The following is an 18,821-nucleotide window of genomic DNA, read 5'->3' on the forward strand; positions in this document are numbered from 1 at the left end:
TGCAGTGTTGTTGTGCATTCTCTGCTATTATCAGGAATTTTCATTTTACAATTCGCAGGTTGAGGGGTTTAATAATGTACTTTTCATCTAAGTATAATTCACACTGCCTACTAACAAAATGATCAATCCCTAAAGCTTGCTTAAAGAACAAAATGCCACTATACCTCTACTGTAGTATTTGTGTCCCATAATTATTTTGCAAATTTCAAAACTAGTGGTGATACTAAACATAACACAAATCACACAATTGTTGGTGCCATCATTTCACATCTACCAGTCATTTGAACAGTTTACGATCAGAAGCTTCATTCGAAACATTAATTACTTACAGCTCTGTTACCTGCAGGGGGTGCTCTTGGGACATACCAGAATCAAAAATATGTCCCAGAGAATCTATATATTAAAAAAAACTGTATGTTTATTAACAAAAATAAAGTAATTAAATAAATAAATAAAATGCAGGAATAGGTGACACTAAATGATTTAAAGAATATCACATTAATACTACAAAAAAGAGGACTAGAGCCTCTGTGTGCCTACCTAAACAGTTCGACTTTGGGTCTTCAATGGACTAACACATTTTTGATAGTCCTGAATGAGTAATGAACCACTTTTCTGAATGATGTCTCTGAGCATATGTGCCATTTGTCAGCCAGAATATGACCCCTCGGACCCGGTAGCTCAAAATTGAATCATTCAATATACTTTAAATTCTGTAGTTCTAAACACTGAAAAATTCTAGGACCCTTTTGATTTTCATCAGAATTGTTCCATTAAATATCCCACAACAAAGATGATGACTTTGTGCATTTGTAGACATCTGTGTTGAAACAGCACAATTTCAAAAGGAGAATGCTTTTTTCTTTCAACAAGATAAGGTTCTTTCACTTAATTCCACATCATAAATCACCAGTCTGACTCATTTCTTTCTTAGATGTTGTAGAATTTAACCTTGAATTACAATATAGCTTGTATTCAGAAGACTCATTAAGGGAAAATGAAAGACATCTTACCTGCTTGTTCATCATAATGTAAATTACAGGATTAATGACAGTGCTGCTCTTAGCTAGGATGGAGGGAACAACACTTGCAACTGGTGAGATTATGCCAGGTCTGCCAAATGTTGCAAGCAAGGCCACTACACCATACGGCGTCCAGCATATCAAGTAACAGGCAACTGTAGTAATCACCATGAATAAAATGTGGAATTCCCTTCTTCTGGCTGCTGATCTCCTGATTTTTCCAACCTAAAAAAAAAATTCAGAAATTTCTGACATGTTCTGCACACAAGTGAATGAAATATACAAATATGACAAAGAAAACTTTCAAGAAACACAAAAACTGTGAATGAATAAAAGAGGATTTCCATTTGAATGGCACGGTGGCGCAGTGGTGGCACTGCTGCCTCGCAGTTAGGAGACCCGGGTTCGCTTCCTGGGTACTCCCTGCGTGGAGTTTGCATGTTCTCCCTGTGTCTGCATTGGTTTCCTCCCACAGTCCGAAGACATGCAGGCTAGGTGGATTGGTGATTCTAAGATTGGCTCCGGCAGACCCCTGTGTTCGGATTAAGCGGGTTGGAAAATGGATGGATGGAAAACTACTGACTTGTGCTCCAGGCTATAAAATATGCAAGGTATGGAGTCATGAAAATGAATTACTTGCTCAATACAATTTCACATATATAGGAATATAGTAGAATATGATTATTCACCTTAGTTACCTGGCTTTTTAAAAATATTGTAACCCTAATCTGACACAAGTACTCACAAATAAAATCATTTACTTGAGTCAATACAAATGGAGACATTAAGTTGGTATGGTTGCGAATCCCATTTGAATCACATCTGCAATTCTAGTTAGTGCATACATGTAAAATATTTGAATCTGAGAATCTTTGTGAAATAAACCATTTGGACTCTCTGACGTTCAGTGTTACCATAACAAAGCAACCATGTTAAACAAGTTAACAAAATTAAAAACGTCTCAAAAGCGTTACGATGCCTTAGAGTAAGGTACATATTTCAGGAATCTTCAAGAATTTACAAACAATTGTAGGAGGATAAATTGCCGTTTTTATTGTTTTATCAGTTTTCAAAACCTACATAGCCATGAGGTACATCAACAGCCACAAATGGAAGGCAAATCCAAGATATTGTGCTGATTCAGAGAATATCATAACCTCTACTTAAACTGAGGAAAAGAAAAAGAAAGAAAAAAGAATTGATAAAAGCCTCATAGTCTAAAGAAGCATTTACTTTTCCTAGCAGCACATTGATTATTAATTATAACATAACATACAGTCCAGTCCACTCACAGTGGATGGACAGTGACACAATTTGCGTGATTTTGGCTCTGTACACCACCACAATGGATTTGAAACAAAGCAAAGATGTGATTGAAGTGTAGACTTTCAGCTTTATTCAAGAGGTTTAACAAAAATATTGTATGAGCTGTGTGATGTATGGCCAGCTGTTCATCCCGGCCAATACCCCCACGCGCCAGGTGGAGCCCTCCCTGCAGTATGGAGGTGCCCCGAAGACCAGCAGGGAATTATGGACATTGGAGTCTTTATTCACAGCCCTGCTGGATACCACGGGGGCCGCCAGGAGTCGCTGCAGGGAGGCCCAGAGACTATTTGCCTTATGCCCAGGAAGTACGTCATAGTCACATGGACAAAGAGAACGATGTGCTTCCTGGGTGAAGAAAAAAGGATTTTTATCTGACCCGGAAGTGTTCCAGGTCACATGGACAGAGAGGGTGAAACGCTTCCGGGTTGAGCAGTATAAAGGACTGTGGGAAATCCCAGACAGACGAGCTGAGTTGGGAGGCAGGGTGGCTAAGCGTCTGGGAGTGGAGGATTGGTTATTGGATTATTGTATTGTTTATTGAGAATTGTGGAGAGGAGCATGCTTTGTGCACATTATTATTATAGTAAATAATAATTGGACTTTTTATCTGGTGTCTGACGTGTGGTCTGAGGGTACAAGGGTACGAGAAAAACCCTAATCTGTCACAGCTGTTTAGAAAATACAGACATTTTTATACATGGCCCCCCTATTTTCAGGGACTCAAAAGTATTTGGACAAACTAACATAATCATAAATATAATGGTCATTTTCAATGTTTGGTTGAAAATGTTTGGTGCCTGAAGTCTGGAACCCATAGCCATCTCCAAGTGCTGGGTTTCCACCTTACTGATGCTTTGCAAGGCCTATACTACATCTGTCTTCAGGTGCTGCTTGTTTGTTGGACTTTCAGCCTTTGGTTTTGACTTCAGTAAGTGAAATGCATGTCAAATTGGGTTGAGGTCAGTTGATTGACTTGGCCATTGAAGAATATTCCACTTCTTTGTCTTAAAAATCACTCGGTTTGCTGTCACAGTATGCTTCGGGTCATTGTCCATCTGTACTACGAAGCGTCATCCTATCAGGTTTACGGCATTTGGCTGAATATCAGCAGATAGTATAGCCCAATAAACTTAAGAATTCATCCTGTAAAATCAACGATAAACACCAGTGACTGACTTCCATTCACAGTCGGGCATGATTATGCCATAAAGCTACTTCAACAAGGCTTCATGGTATTCATTGGATCACCAGCCACTTCTTCTTGTGGCGAGTGCCCTCTTCTACGCGGTGGTGTGCTGGGGAGGCAGTATAAAGAAGGACGCCTCACGCCTGGACAAACTGGTGAGGAAGGCAGGCTCTATTGTAGGCACGGAGCTGGACAGTTTGACATCCGTAGCAGAGCAACAGGCGCTGAGCAGGCTCCTGTCAATCATGGAGAATCCACTGCGTCCACTAAACAGTATCATCTCCAGACAGAGGGGCAGCTTCAGCGACAGACTGCTGTCACAGTCCTGATCCACTGACAGACTGAGGTGACCCACACTATGCGACTCTTCAGTTCCACCCAGGGGGGTAAACGTTAACATTATACAAAGTTATTGTCTGTTTTACCTGCATTTTTATCACTCTTTCATTTATTATATTTAATAATATAATATTTTATTCAACTAAGAAAAAGAAAATGCTGTTTCAGGTTGGAAATTCACCCTAATTTTCCTGCCTCATTTTTTCACTTACTATGCTTTTCAATCAGTGATTCATAAATGAGAGGTAACTGGATAATATTTTCTTGTCTATCTTATATTACCATTATTCGGTTCTTTGATTTAGATAATGAAACTGCCACTACAAAATATTTCAATGGCAATATTCAGTAGCACAGGTGCAAAAAATACTTGTTTTTCATAATATTTTATAGTATAAAATTATATGAACTGTAGCACAGAATTGAAAATGGTTCTACATCTCTGGCATACATTTCATTAATTGAACGCTTCAGACAAGGATAGACAGAAAATTAATTTAAGTCTCTCACAGTGGGTATGCATATGACAACATTAGTTACAGACCTACCACATTAAATTGGACTTTTCCCGCTGTGATGTTAAGTTAGTAACACATCAGATAAAGAAGAAAGAGAAATAGAATTTTTATAATGAATAATTTCATATCACTATCATAAAAGATACAGTAAGCATAAATGAAAATCTTCACTCTTCTTTCTGGATTAGATCAGGAGATCAGGTCTTAGCTGGCGCCTAAAGATAATTAATAATATACATGTGCTGGCGAATCTTCTAATTACTGCTGCAACAAGAGGTAAACAAAATGCATTAGCAGGTGGTGCTACCCTACTGGCCATGAAACTAAACAAAAAAGGGGAGCTACCACCGCAATACAACAGAGAGGCCGACAAGAACTGCTTAACCCACATGACAGTCGGGAAGAAAACTGATTGACAAGAAATCTATTACATACCAGCATCTACTTCCTGAAAACTGAACAAAAGAGTTTAAAGCTTTGCAAAAAGCTCTTGGTTCCTTATGTGAAAAATGATAATTACAGCGGCATTGGTCAGTACATGTTAGATGAACGCAGCACTAACAGGATTATTATTATTATTAGGTTCTGGGACCTGGAAACCCTAAATTGGACTATGCAGGTATGACATAGGCATGTATGCATTATTAGTAGTATTTGTTTCCTCTTTTTTAGAAGATTGCAACATTTGTAATGAGAACAGTTCATTCAAGCCAATAAAGCTCACCAATCTCCATTCCCAAGTTTAAAAAATCTTCGACTGATCTACTCATACACCTCTCCAATACATTTGTGCCGATCCATTTCAAACAGAATCAGTCACATTGGACAGGACCCATCTCTTCCAGAAGAAGTCACAAAAGCTCATGAACCTGTTCCCTCTGTCCTGTACCAATATTTGAGCCAAATATTAAACCTGCTGATCTTGTCATTCTTAGCTGTACGTGTGCATGTCGCAGACAGAGCTCCAGTGAAGAGCAAAAGTCAGCTTTGCAACTTAGTTTGCCACTTAACTGTTTAAATTTGGACTTCAGAGCTGTCAGTATGTCCTTACTTGTGTCATTTATTCCAACATGAACAATGGCAATTGGATCTGCCTCCACTCTGGTCAGGAGTCCATCGAGCCTTACAGGAAGGTCTCCTACATGTGCACTAGTAAGGTTAGCACACAGCACAAGAGTCTTTGTTCTCTGAGCAAACCTTCTGTTTCAGTCCATAAAATTAGTATCCATTTGTGTCTTTCTATACAGGGAAATTCACTTAACCAATTTAGTAATAACTGACATGAAGCTGGTTAATTAAGTTATTTACTTACTCTCCGGCTACTTCTGATTCACAGAGCTATGCCTGCATACATACTACATAGGTATTACAATACAAAAAACACTATAAATTATTTATTAATTTATCCATAATCATAACCTACTCTATCGCATACATCAGGGGTGCCCACACTTTTTCGTCTTGCGAGCTACTTTTAAAATGACCAGGTCAAAATGATCTACCGACATTAAAAATGCTATATATATACAGTATATATATATATATAATTCTATTCTATTCTTACTCCACTACATTGGGCAACACTCAACTTGTTACTTTTTTTCCATTAGATAAAGTCTGACAGACTGCTCTGTGTAGCGTATGCTGTCAAGTTGCACACACGCCTTCCATTGTGTCTCCAGCTCTGACGCGAGGTTTTGAATGTTCCCCAAATCAAGGCGCTGCAGTTTTGAGGACAGATGTTGCATTTTTCATTTGAAAGCATTAACTGAGCTAATCATATTGACCATGGTTTTCTCGTTTCCTTGCAGCTGTAAATTAAGCTCATTCAACATGTTGGTCAGATCGGAAAAAAAAATGCCAATTGATCGTTATTAAGTTGCTTGTATTCTGCATGTTTAATGACAAGGAGAAACTCCTTTTTCTCCAGGCAGGGGTCTTGAAATCTCAGCAGGAATTTCTCCCTAGCCATCTGTCTCAACGAAGGCATCTTTTATCATCTCTCCATCTTGGAAGGACTTCTTATGCTTAATGATCGAGTGACTCACCCAGAATTATGTTTCGGTGTGTCTGCCTTTGCTTTTGAATTCAGCCGAGTAAAAAATGACGGCTGTCCGATTAACTGTGATTTTAGTTCCCTCTCCTTTCTCTTTCTCAGATCGCTTTTCGGAAGGAAGTCAGTTTTGTAGTTTTTATGAACAGTTAGATTGACAGATCAGACAAACGCACTTTGATTGTGACATTGTGAGAGAAAAAAATCCTCTTCCAATTCCACATCCAGCCCATACCCTCCCCAAACAATTTTTTTTTTAAATCCCTTGTTTAGTCGATATAAATTGGAAGGCTAACTAGATCACTTAGATAGAAGGAGTTTTGCAGTACCTTGCGCATTTGATCATGCGTACGGGAAGACCAGTGTGTTAGAAGAAAAGAGATCTCAGACTGGCCGCCCTGTATGTCAATCAAGAGGCAAATGCCATAGGGAAGATATATGATAGACTAACATTTAAAAAAAATGTTTTTTGAATGCAACGCGATCTACCTGCACTACCTTTCCGATCTACCGGTCAATTGCGAGCGACATATTGGGCACCCATGCATCTTTACTGATTCTGCGATTTTAGGTATTTAGAATGTTAAGGTTTGGTGGATATCTTGCTTATTTTGTCTGTTTTAGAATAATTATTGTTGATTGTTTTGTTTATATTTTTCCACCCATTTTGATTAACGTGACCACCATTAAGTACATGACCATTCAATCTCCATTACCAAATATTAACAGTAAAATGGCCTGTAATGAAGACCTCAATGACTTTAAACGTAGCACATTCATAGTATGCCACCTTTGCTGCAAGTTAGTATGTGATATTTCTGCACTGCCCTGGTCAGCTGTGTGTGTCATAATTGTGAAATAAAAGCATCCAGGAGCAACAACAGTTCAGCCACAAAGTGATAGGCAATGCAAACTCACTGAGCAGGACCAATGAGTGTGGTAAAGCATGTACAAATCACCAGTTCAAGCTCATACAGGTCTGATGGTAGGGTCTCCACAAATGTCTAGCCATATAATTTATTTTAGTTATTGTGATGGAAGAAATTTTAACACTAATGATTTTAAAAGCATTTTAAAGTTTGACAGCACACATTTGAAGAATGCTTTCCCACATGCTATAAATTAAAAAAATCTGAATTAAAAATTAGTGTTCACACAGTAAAGGTATCTCCATTTGACTTTACCTAAAGTGCAGTGGAATCATTACTCAAATTCTGTATACTAAAAGTGATATAATAAATAGCAAATATGAACAATTATAATGTGAATAATGTTAAATATAATGTGAATAAATGACCATTGCAATAGAACCTCATTATTGAATTCAACCTGTATCAAAACCTTACCACTGAGTCTAACAGGTTTTTTAGTTATATGAGCATATGGAGTTTAATATATGAAAGTTAAATGAATAGTACAAAATTAATCAGGTACAAAAATATTTAAAGAAATATCGAGTCTTCCAACTGCACACTGTTTTAGGTACACTCACGTAATATTGATTTAGTCTCCAGTTTGAATTCAGAATAGACCACAGGATCACAGACTCAACAAGATAGGAAACACGGCACAAAGTATTTGTTTAGTATCAACTCCAAAGTGATCCACTCCCCCTGCAAATTTGCTGCTTAAAGATTTCAACCTCAAATATTTTGTTCCATTAAATTCCAAAGGTACTGAAGTTCCTGAAATTCCAGGATTTTCCATAGGCTAATGGCATGAAACATCATCCTATTGGAAAGAAAAAAAACGTAGATGGGTAAAGAGCTCCCATGAAGTGGTTAACTTAATTGGCAATGGTGTGAGGAGAGCCAAAAATACTCATGCAAAAGTTCAGAATTCTAACAAAAATAGACCAGAAATAAATAGAAAAATAATACAACCAAGGAATAGTCAAAAAAATAAAGATATTGTGGCCTGCAGGGGGCACACCTGCTGCCCAAACCCAACACATGCAGACAACAGACACAAGTTTTTCATACAACAGTCATTTTTTTACCAGGGGAAACACTTTTCAATCATTCCCCTCGGCAGCATAGTACAAAAGCACAAAGAAACATAATACTTTGTTTTCTTTCTCTTTCTCTCTCTCTTGTTCCTCTTCACCTCCATTCCTCCTCCAGCAAGCTTTGTCTTCTCCTTCCTGACTCTGGCTCCTGGAGTAGTGACTGCTGGCAACTGAGAATATACCAGGTGGCTCGTTAGGGAGGTCTGGAATCACTCCTAGTTGTGGGGAAAACCCAAAGTTGGGCTCTGCAGCTCCCCATGGCGGCTGCTACAGAACCCAACAGGGCTACAGCGAACTCCAACTCCCAGCTTACCCTGCGGGAATCTATGGTGCCATAGGTACCCGGGGGGCTGCCCTCTAGCTTTCCTGGGAGGTAATGCCCTGAGCCCACTCTCTCCCCCAGTCATACCACAATAAACACATCTGAGCCAGACAAGGGTCCTGGCCGTACGCAACAATGTATAAACATGAGGGTTAAAAAAACATGGTGCTGCATTCATAGCAACCATCAGAAGGATTCTCTTGTTTTGTTAAATCTTTTGTCACATTTTTCTTTATATATTGTGATGGACAGCCATGGTCACTGCCTGGGCAGGACACCAGCAAGGTGGAAGAACCAGGGGAAAGGGCACTGATGAGGCAATACCTTCCCTGGGACACTAGAGGGCATCCCTCTTGGGTGGCTGTGGCACCACGGATTTCTTCAGGGCATGTCGGGAACTGGAGTTTGGTGAAGCCCTGTTGGGTTCTGTGGGGGCGGCTGGGGAAACTGCAGAGCCCTGTTGAAGACCTTCAGTGCACCTGGGAGTGATTCCAGGTAATAGTGATGAGCCACCTGGAACACTCCTGGGACCTGAATGATAGGACCCACCACACTCCATTGGGGGCCAGAGTCAGGAGGAAGGAGACAAAGCCTGAAGAGGAGTGGTTGTGGATGGACTGGCAGCAAGGAAGGGAATGGACTGTATATTGCAGTGTTGGTAATGTGTGCACAAACTGTAAATATACATGGGTGTTGAGTGAACCTGTGTCCTGACTGTCTGTGTCTAGGGGTTAGGGTGGCAGTACGCCCCCTAGTGGCTTAAAACATATATATATATATATATATATATATATATATATATATATATATATATATATATATATATATATATATCCATCCATCCATCCATTCTCTTCCGCTTATCCTGGGTCGGGTCGCGGTGGCAGCAGCTTGAGCAGAGATGCCCAGACTTCCCTTTTCCTGGCCACTTCTTCCAGCTCTTCTGGGAGAATCCCAAGGCGCTCCCAGGCCAGCTGGGAGACAAAGTCCCTCCAGCGTGTCCTAGGTCTTCCCCGGGGCCTCCTCCCGGTTGGACGTGCCCGGAACATCTCACCAGGGAGGCGTCCAGGTGGCATCCTGATCAGATGCCCAAGCCACCTTATCTGACTCCTCTCGATGCGGAGGAGTAGCGGCGCTACTCTGAGCCCCTCCCGGATGACTGAGCTTCTCACCCTATCTTTAAGGAAAAGCCCAGACACCCTGCGGAGGAAACTCTCCCCCAACCCTGAGAGGGCACTCCACCCTTTTCCGGCTGAGGACCATGGTCTAGGATTTGGAGGTGCTGATTCTCATCCCAGCCGCTTCACACTCAGCTGCGAACTGATCCAGAGAGAGCTGAAGATCACGGCCTGATGAAGCAAACAGGACAACATCATCTGCAAAAAGCAGTGACCCAATCCTGAGTCCACCAAACCAGACCCCTTCAACATCCTGACTGCGCCTAGAAATTCTGTCCATAAAAGTTATGAACAGAATCGGTTACAAAGGGCAACCCTGGCGGAGTCCAACTCTCACTGGAAATGGGCTTGACTTACTGCCGACAATGCAGACCAAGCTCTGACACCGGTTGTACAGGGACTGAACAGCTTCTTATCGGGGGTCCGGTACCCCATACTCCCGGAGCACCTCCCACAGGATTCCCAGGGGCACACAGTCGAATGCCTTTTCCAAGTCCATAAAACACATGTAGAATGGCTGGGCAAACTCCCATGCACCCTCCAGGACTCATAAGGGTGTAGAGCTGGTCCACTGTTCCGCGACCAGGATGAAAACCACACTGTTCCTCCTGAATCGGTTCGACTATCCGATGGACCCTCCTCTCCAGAACCCCCGAATAGACTTTTCCAGGGAGGCTGAGGAGTGTGATCCCTCTGTAGTTGGAACATACCCTCTGGCCCTTCTTTTTAAAGAGGGGGACCACCACCTCGGTCTTCCAATCCAGAGGCACTGTCCCCAATGCCCATGCGATGTTGCAGAGATGTGCCAACCAAGACAGTCCTACAACATCCAGAGCCTTGAGGAACTCCGGGCGTATCTCATCCACCCCCGGGGCCCTGCCACCCAGGAGTTTTTTGACCACCTCGGTGACCTCAGTCCCAGAGATGGGACAGCCCGCCTCAGAGTCCCCAGGCTCTGCTTCCTCATTGGAAGGCATGTTAGTGGAATTGAGGAGGTCTTCGAAGTACTCCCCCCACCGACCCACAACGTCCCGAGTCGAGGTCAGCAGCGCACCATCCCCACCATATACGGTGTTGACACTGCACTGCTCCCCCCTCCTGAGACTCCTCGAAGAGGAGAAAGTCGTTCTCCATGGCCTCCCCAAACTCCTTCCATGCCCGAGTTTTTGCCTCAGCAACCACCGAAGCCGCATTCTGCTTGGCCTGCAGGTACCTATCAGCTACCTGTAGAGACCCACAGGACAAAAAGGTCCTATAGGACTCCTTTTTCAGCTTGACGGCATCCCTCACTGCCGGTGTCCACCAACGGGTTCGGGATTGCCGCCACAACAGGCACCGACCACCTAACGGCCACAGCTCCGGTCAGCCGCCTCAACAATAGAGGGACGGAACATGGCCCATTCGGACTCAATGTCCCCCACCTCCCTCGGGATGTGGTCGAAGTTCTGCCGAAGGTGGAAATTGAAGCTACTTCTGACAGGGGACTCTGCCAGCTGTTCCCAGCAGACCCTCACAACACATTTGGGCCTACCAGGCCTGACCAGAATCTTCCCCCATCATCGAAGCCAACTCACCACCAGATGGTGATCAGTTGACAGCTCCGCCCCTCTTTTCACCTGAGTGTCCAAGACATGTGGCTGCAAGTCCGATGACACGACCACAAAGTCGATCATCGAACTGAGGCCTAGGGTGTCCTGGTGCCAAGTGCACATATGAGCACCCCTATGCTTGAACATGGTGTTTGTTATGGACAATCCGAGACAAGCACAGAAGTCCAATAACAAAACATCGCTTGAGTTCAGATGAGGGGGGCCATTCCTCCCAATCACGCCCTTCCAGGTCTCACTGTCATTGCCCACGTGAGCATTGAAGAACGAGGGAGTCCCCAGAAGGTATGCCCTCTAACACCCCCTCCAGAGACTCCAAAAAGGGTGGATACTCCAAATTGCTGTTCGGCACATACGCACAAACAACAGTCAGGACCCATCCCCCCACCCGAAGACGGTGGGAGGCCACCCTCTCGTCCACTGGGGTAAACCCCAATGCATAAGCTTCAAGTCGGGGGCAATAAGTATGCCCACACCTGATCGGCACCTCTCACCGGGGGCAACTCCAAAGTGGTAGAGAGTCCAGCCCCTCTCAAGGAGATTGGTTCCAGAGTCCAAGCTGTGCGTCGAGGTGAGTCCGACTATATCTAGCCGGAACCTCTCGACCTTGCACACTAGCTCAGGCTTCTTCCCCTTCAGAGAGGTGACATTTCACGTCCCAAGAGCCAGTTTCTGTAGCCGAGGATCAGACCGCCAAGGTCTCCACCTTCGGCCACCACCCAAACTCATACTGCACCCAACCTCATTGGCCCCTCCCATAGATGGTGAGCCCATGGGAAGGAGGACCTACGTTACCTCTTCGGGCTGTGCCCGGGCGAGCCCCATGGGTGCAGGCTCGGTCACCAGGCGCTCGCCATCGAGCCCCACCTCCAGACCTGGCTCCAGAGGGGGGCCCCGGTGACCCACGTCCGGGCAAGGGAAAACGTCGTCCTAAGTTTTAGCTCATCATTGGAGGTCTGTTGAGCCGCTCTTTGTCTCATCCCTCACCTAGGATCAGTTTGCCTTGGGAGACCCCACCAGGAGCATAGAGCCCCGGACAACATAGCTCCTAGGATCATTGGGACATGCAAACCTCTCCACCCCGATAAGGTGATGGTTCAAGGAGGGGTATATAAATATAAATATAAATTATAAATATAAATATATAAAGTATATAAATATAAATTTATATATATATATATATATATATATATATATAAATGCCATCCTAACTTATTTAGATAACTTTATCTGCACAAAATGACACTTTCATCCTTTGAACAGTCACTACCATGTGAACAGTAGGTGGACCTGTTAAAGTCTCTTTTCAGTGATTCTGCTTTGGTTTAACAATTAAAAAGCATAACCCAGCACACAACAAAAATAATTGGCTTCTACTCTCAATATATCTTTCCTGATTTTAAGCCAAGTTTATAATGCTTCTTACTTTATTTAATCTTCCTTTCTGACAACCCTTTCATGTGACTCACAATTTGTAGTTAATTCAATGGTAAATGTATATCCCTAAGGAGAAGTGGAATTATAAAATGTGAAAGATTGTAACCTCATATTCATCTTCTTTAACCAGTTCCTTTAAAATGACAGGTGCTTTGATTGGCCATATTTTTCACTCCAGCTATACAAAGAAAACTGGAGGTGTGGGAGTCCTAATACATAAAACAATGTCATTTAAAGCATCAAGCATAGTATCTGATCCTGAAGGGAAATGCAGACACAGTTTGTTATGAATCATAATTTACTGGACCAATGTAGATTGTGAAATTCAAACTCAAGATATTATTCTTTTTTCTCACTAGTACATCATGGTTACTCAACTGATTACTGTACTTGTTTATCAATAATAATTTATTGCCCAATATCAAACCTTGTAAGTACGACCCTATTGTTATCTTTGATGTTGCCCCTCTGATCTTGAAAGCTTGAATCACTATGCCCCTGTATACTTATTTCCTAGCTGGTGTCTTAACCATGTTTAGCAGATGATATCTTTACAAAATTCACCTCCATACAAATTGATTCATTTTTATAGACAAATGCATCCTCAGAGGTCTTTGCAGGATTACTCTGGGTGTTTTTGTGTCAAATTGGGGACCGAGAAGACATCACAGTTAATCAGCAGAATTACCAGAATAGATCAAGAATATGCCAGGTGTACAAATGAAGCACTTTATAGGAAAAGACAGGTTCAACATCAGAATTTAACCTCTTGATAATTAAAGAAACATTTTAAAATCACAACAGCTTTACTATGAACATGGAGAGAAGGCTAATGAGATCTTAGCTCAACAAATCCACATGCGGTAAGTCTGCAATGCAATAAGATAAATTACCAGATGGAGATAAAATCATTGATCATAAAATATAACCCACACATTTAGGAAGTACTTTAAGTCCTTATATTCTACTTAGTTTAAAGAAAATAAAACGCAATCTAAGGAATTTTATGACACAACACAAATACCACATCTAAATACTCTTAGTGTAGAGGAACTGGGCAAACCTCTGTCACTCTCAGAATTACCAGATGCTATAAATTCAGTCAAGTGTGGGAAAGCAGCAGGCTCCGATGGGTATCGACTGGAATTTTATAAAACAATTTGCGCAAAGTTAGCTGCACTGTTATTTCAAAATTTATAGAAGCTAGAGTCAACAAAATTCTACCTCAAACCTTTCACCAAGCATTAATTACTGTCTTTGCAAAGAAAAACAAGAACTTATTACAATATGTATCATACAGACCATTTTAAACCAGAATAATAATGTTAAGATACTCTCCAACATTCTAGGTAAAAGGATTGAGAAAGAACTTTCTTCTGTAATATCACAAGACCAAACTGGTGTTATTAAAGGCAGACACTTAACTTCAATCTTTTGCTGTCTGTTTAATGTAACATACTCACCCATAAAATCTAACACACCATATATCTTGTTATCTTTAGATGCAGAAAAAGCCTTTGACAGAGTTGAACAGAAGTACCTATTCACTACATTGCACAAATATGGATTTGACTCAGATATATGTACATGAATAAAACTGCTTTATACCCGTCCAGAAGTCTCTATCTGTATTAACAACATTATCTCAAACTATTTCAAACTTGAACGTGGTACGCGACAAGGATACCCTCTATCACCATTTCTTTTTTCAATTACCATTGCATTTCATAATGCACTGCAGACAATGGGGATTATCAGAACATGTCTTGAACAGAAAGTATCACTGTATGTAGATGATAAGGTAGTGTATATATCAAACCCACGAATATTTTTACCAGTAGTAAAGTAATTATTTGGAATTTGAAACATCCACACATTCAAAAAGTGACTCTATGAAGATCTAAAGCAAAAGATGGCATGGCACTACCTAACTTTCAATTTTATCCATAGGTAGCAAATATACAATTTATAAAGTCTTGGAAATTGATACAAACTGATGAATATACAGTACACCAGCCTAGTCTGCAATACAAATAAAATCTTGCTGTACTTCTTTATATGCTCTGCTTTGTTTCCCAGTAAATACTAATTATCATCAATATACCAATAATCCAATTGTCAAACAATCACTCTAAATTTGGAACTAATGCAAGTAGCATTTCAAGGAGGAGATGCTTTTATCTGTTGTACCTTTTTCAATCCTCTAAAGCCTACACAGCATTTAATCTTTGGAAAATGTCCAGAATTAAAACACTTGGAGATTTGTATATAAATAATGTGTATGAAACAATTATGCTTCACTTTTAACCCCCAGCATCACAATATTTCTACTACTTTCAAATCAGAAGTTTTGATAAAAAGAATCCACACACTTTTCCTCACGTCCCACCCATTTCTATTCCAGAAGAGATACTGATCAGTCTGGAAGATTCAGAGATCATCTTAACAATATATAAAAACATCTTAAAATCTCTCCCTTTTAAAGATCCTAGGGCACGTTGGGGAAAGGCCCTTTCACTTAATATCTCAGAAAAGGAGTGGAAGGCAGCCATGCATAGAATACACTCTACCTCCCTATGCATAAAGCATCCAATCATTCAACTTACAATATTTCCTCGATCACATTTATCTCATTTAAAATTGTCCAAAATGTATAATGGGCAAGTTCCAACCTGCGAACATTGTAATCAAGCTCCAGCCTCACTGGGTCACATATTTTGGGTGTATACCAAATTAATATCAGTCTGGATAAAAATTTTGAATGCCTATCAGCCTTGGTATCACAATCGCTCCTAACCCATTAACAGTCATGTTTGGTGTACTCCCAGATGAGCTTAAAGTGTAGAAGGACAACTTGATCATAATTGTCTTTACTTCACTATTAGCATGTACTGTAGATTTATCTTGCTTAACTAGAAGAATCCCAACCCACCTCTTTTATGTCAGTAGGTAACTGATGTCCCGTACAATTTGAAATTGGAAAAAATCAAATTCTCACATAGAGGATCTGTTCAAAACATTTTAAAAATATGGCAAGATTTAACTAATACAGTTTTACAATAAGCATTTATATCAGGTGAAAAGGACATTTTCCCTGCTTTGTTTTTTTATTTCTCTAAATATATTTGCCCATGCTGTTGGCTGATTTCTGTTTTGTTAAGTTCAACTTGATTGTATGGAATGTTGTTTTCATTGTTGTATAAATTTGAATTGATTGAACAGAATATTATTTTCCTTCAATAAAATTTAAAAAGAGAGAAAAAATTCAGAACAGAAAATAAAATAAAGCACTTATTATCATATGTTACTGTCAAAAAACTGCAATGAAAAAAATACAAAAACATACCAAAACCAGCAGCATCCTTCTCCTGCTGCTTTAGGCAAATTAACCGTTAAAAGAGTACAAATAAGTAATTTCTGCAAGCCAAATAAACATTATGAGTTGTATCATGGTAAACAGTTAATTTAATTTTAGACTAAATAATTTACAGGCAAATGCTGAACAATACTGAAAGACCACACTGAGTTACATTGTAAGTTGGATTTAATCACACAATTCATGAATCTGGTAAGAAAATTAAATTTAAGATTTTCTGAGATTAGTAAGTGGACAGGCTTTTGAGTAGGTTGATTGCACCTGCACTTTAGATCAGGGGCCTCATGTAAAAACAGTGCGTACGCACAAAAATGTTGCGTAAGCCCATTTCCACGCTCACATCACTATGTATAAAACCTAAACTTGGTGTAAAGCCACACACATTTTCACGGCAGCTAAATGCTTGGTGTACACAACTTCTCTGCTCGGTTTTGCAAACTCGCAGCATGCAGCTTCAAAGCAGTGCTTTTGTTCCAGTGTGATTTTCCTTTCTTTTTTAGATCCACATCCCTGACGCGGCTTTATCAAATACACTGAAATTAACCGCATATTGTTTATTAGTTTAAGGCATCTGATTGCAATTAACCTGTAACAATATAATGGTCCACGGAATGTTCTTGTAGAACTGTTTGTATTTATAAGCACAATTACCTCACTGTAAAGTTGCGATACAGTTATAATATTGCCGAGCCACTTTATAAAGCACGTATTTAAATATGATGACAATATCATTTTTAAGATGAAATGCAGTAAAATATGTTTATTACATTATACAGATAAAATGTTAACATAATTTAAATAATCTATAATGTTAATAATTAAACATGTGAGGACACTGTGTTGCAGCGCTAGCAATGAGCTGGCACCCCATTCAGGGATTGTTCCTTCCTTGCGCTGTAGACTTGCTGGGACTGGCACGACACTCTATGGATAGAGGGATAGAATAATTAAACATGTACTAAGAAAATATTTAAATGTTCTTTAAAAAGTTTTGAAGAATCGGCGTTCTAAGCTTACAGATAGCTTGACATTTATTATTGTGTGGCGATTGGGTACTTGGAGAAAGAAAAGGAAAGTCAGGAATTAGGGGTTAGTACGTTTGAAAAAGAGAGTACTGCTGCAATAAAGTATTTTATTGAAGGTCACACATGGCGCAGCAAGTATCTTGCGGGAGGCAGGAACAATCTCTGAACAGGGCACCAATTCGTCACTATCAATCTGCCACTGTGTTCCAATGTTTAATAACATGCTCTAATTCCTATCTTCATGAAAATGATATCTCAGTATTTAAATTATTTAGATAGCTCTAATATCACGAATGTAATGGATTCCGTGTCCTCTTGGAGGAAGAGAAAGCCCGTTTAAGAAGCACGTAGTGATTTACACACATAAAACAGATAGAAGAACACATACAAAACAAAGCATTTAACGTGCTACTTTAGTTACGATGGTATTTGAGAAACCAGTAAATTAAAGATTTTAAGATTACGTTTATGATGTTCTACTTTAATGACAAAATAAACTACGTGATTAAAGTGGAAATTTCAAGATTAAAGTTCTATGCTTTTTTTCCCCACTGTGAGCCTATTTTTTTTCTTTTCTCTGAACCCGAATAAGCTTCCATATGACTCTCAGACTGTGGGTTACGACTCGCCTTTTCACGGCAACTTTATCTGACAACTTATTTTTAATTTCGTGCACTGTGCGACTTTGTGAACTTGAACTTTTGAGTTTCTCCTACACTCCATGTCACTTGATCAACTTACTGTTGTTGTTTATACCACTGTTTAAACCAACAAATAGTATGTTTTTCCTTGCCTCCATTTGGTATTTGCTGAAATTCTTCCATTTTCCCCCATGCTTTTTCCATTGTCTTTTTACAGAACGCTGAGCTTAAGGGCTATTTATATTGATTTGCATATTCAAAGACGTGTAATTCTGGGAGGAGTTGGGGAGTGGCGGCAGGCGCGTGCACATGTGTTACTTTCATGCTGACCGGTACAGTATTTATTTAGAGGAAGAACGTTGAAGTTGGCGTACACACATATTTATGCATCTGGATCGTTTTGTGCGTACGCACATTTCTGCTTTTTTCCGTACGCCATATTTTAGTGTGAATTCTATGCACAAAGTTATGCATGAGGCCCCTGGTGTATTCTACAGAGTGGCCCACGAAAAAGTAGCCCGCCTCCCTGGCGAAAAAAGGCGCCCTTCCATAAAGAAAGAAACTTGAAATGCAAAAATCTTTACTCACTCTTTACAGAAAGTGCTGAAAATGATTCTTTGTGGAATGGAATACATGTCGCTCAGCTCGTACTTGCACGTTTGCACTACTTCTAAACAGCTTTCGTGATGAGGGTAGTCAATCGGCGCACCACTCTGGCAGGTAGGTGGGCTACTTTTTCGTGGGCCACCCTGTATATTTATTCTAGTAATTTTGCTGAGTAAC

At 40.5% G+C, this 18,821-nt stretch overlaps 1 protein-coding gene across 1 annotated transcript in view; it reads right to left on the reverse strand.

The window, feature by feature from the left end:
- The window catches only part of LOC120522984 (pinopsin-like), a 182,729-nt gene that overhangs the window by 33,152 nt on the left and 130,756 nt on the right, over positions 1-18,821 (reverse strand). Inside the window, exon 3 of the mRNA XM_039743858.1 lies at positions 1,014-1,247. Within this exon, the coding sequence (XP_039599792.1) occupies positions 1,014-1,247 (234 nt within the window). The remainder of the gene's footprint in view (positions 1-1,013; positions 1,248-18,821) is intronic.

This window comes from Polypterus senegalus, chromosome 2 (genome assembly GCF_016835505.1).
Source record: "Polypterus senegalus isolate Bchr_013 chromosome 2, ASM1683550v1, whole genome shotgun sequence".
In the NCBI taxonomy this organism is placed as follows: Eukaryota; Metazoa; Chordata; class Cladistia; order Polypteriformes; family Polypteridae; genus Polypterus; species Polypterus senegalus.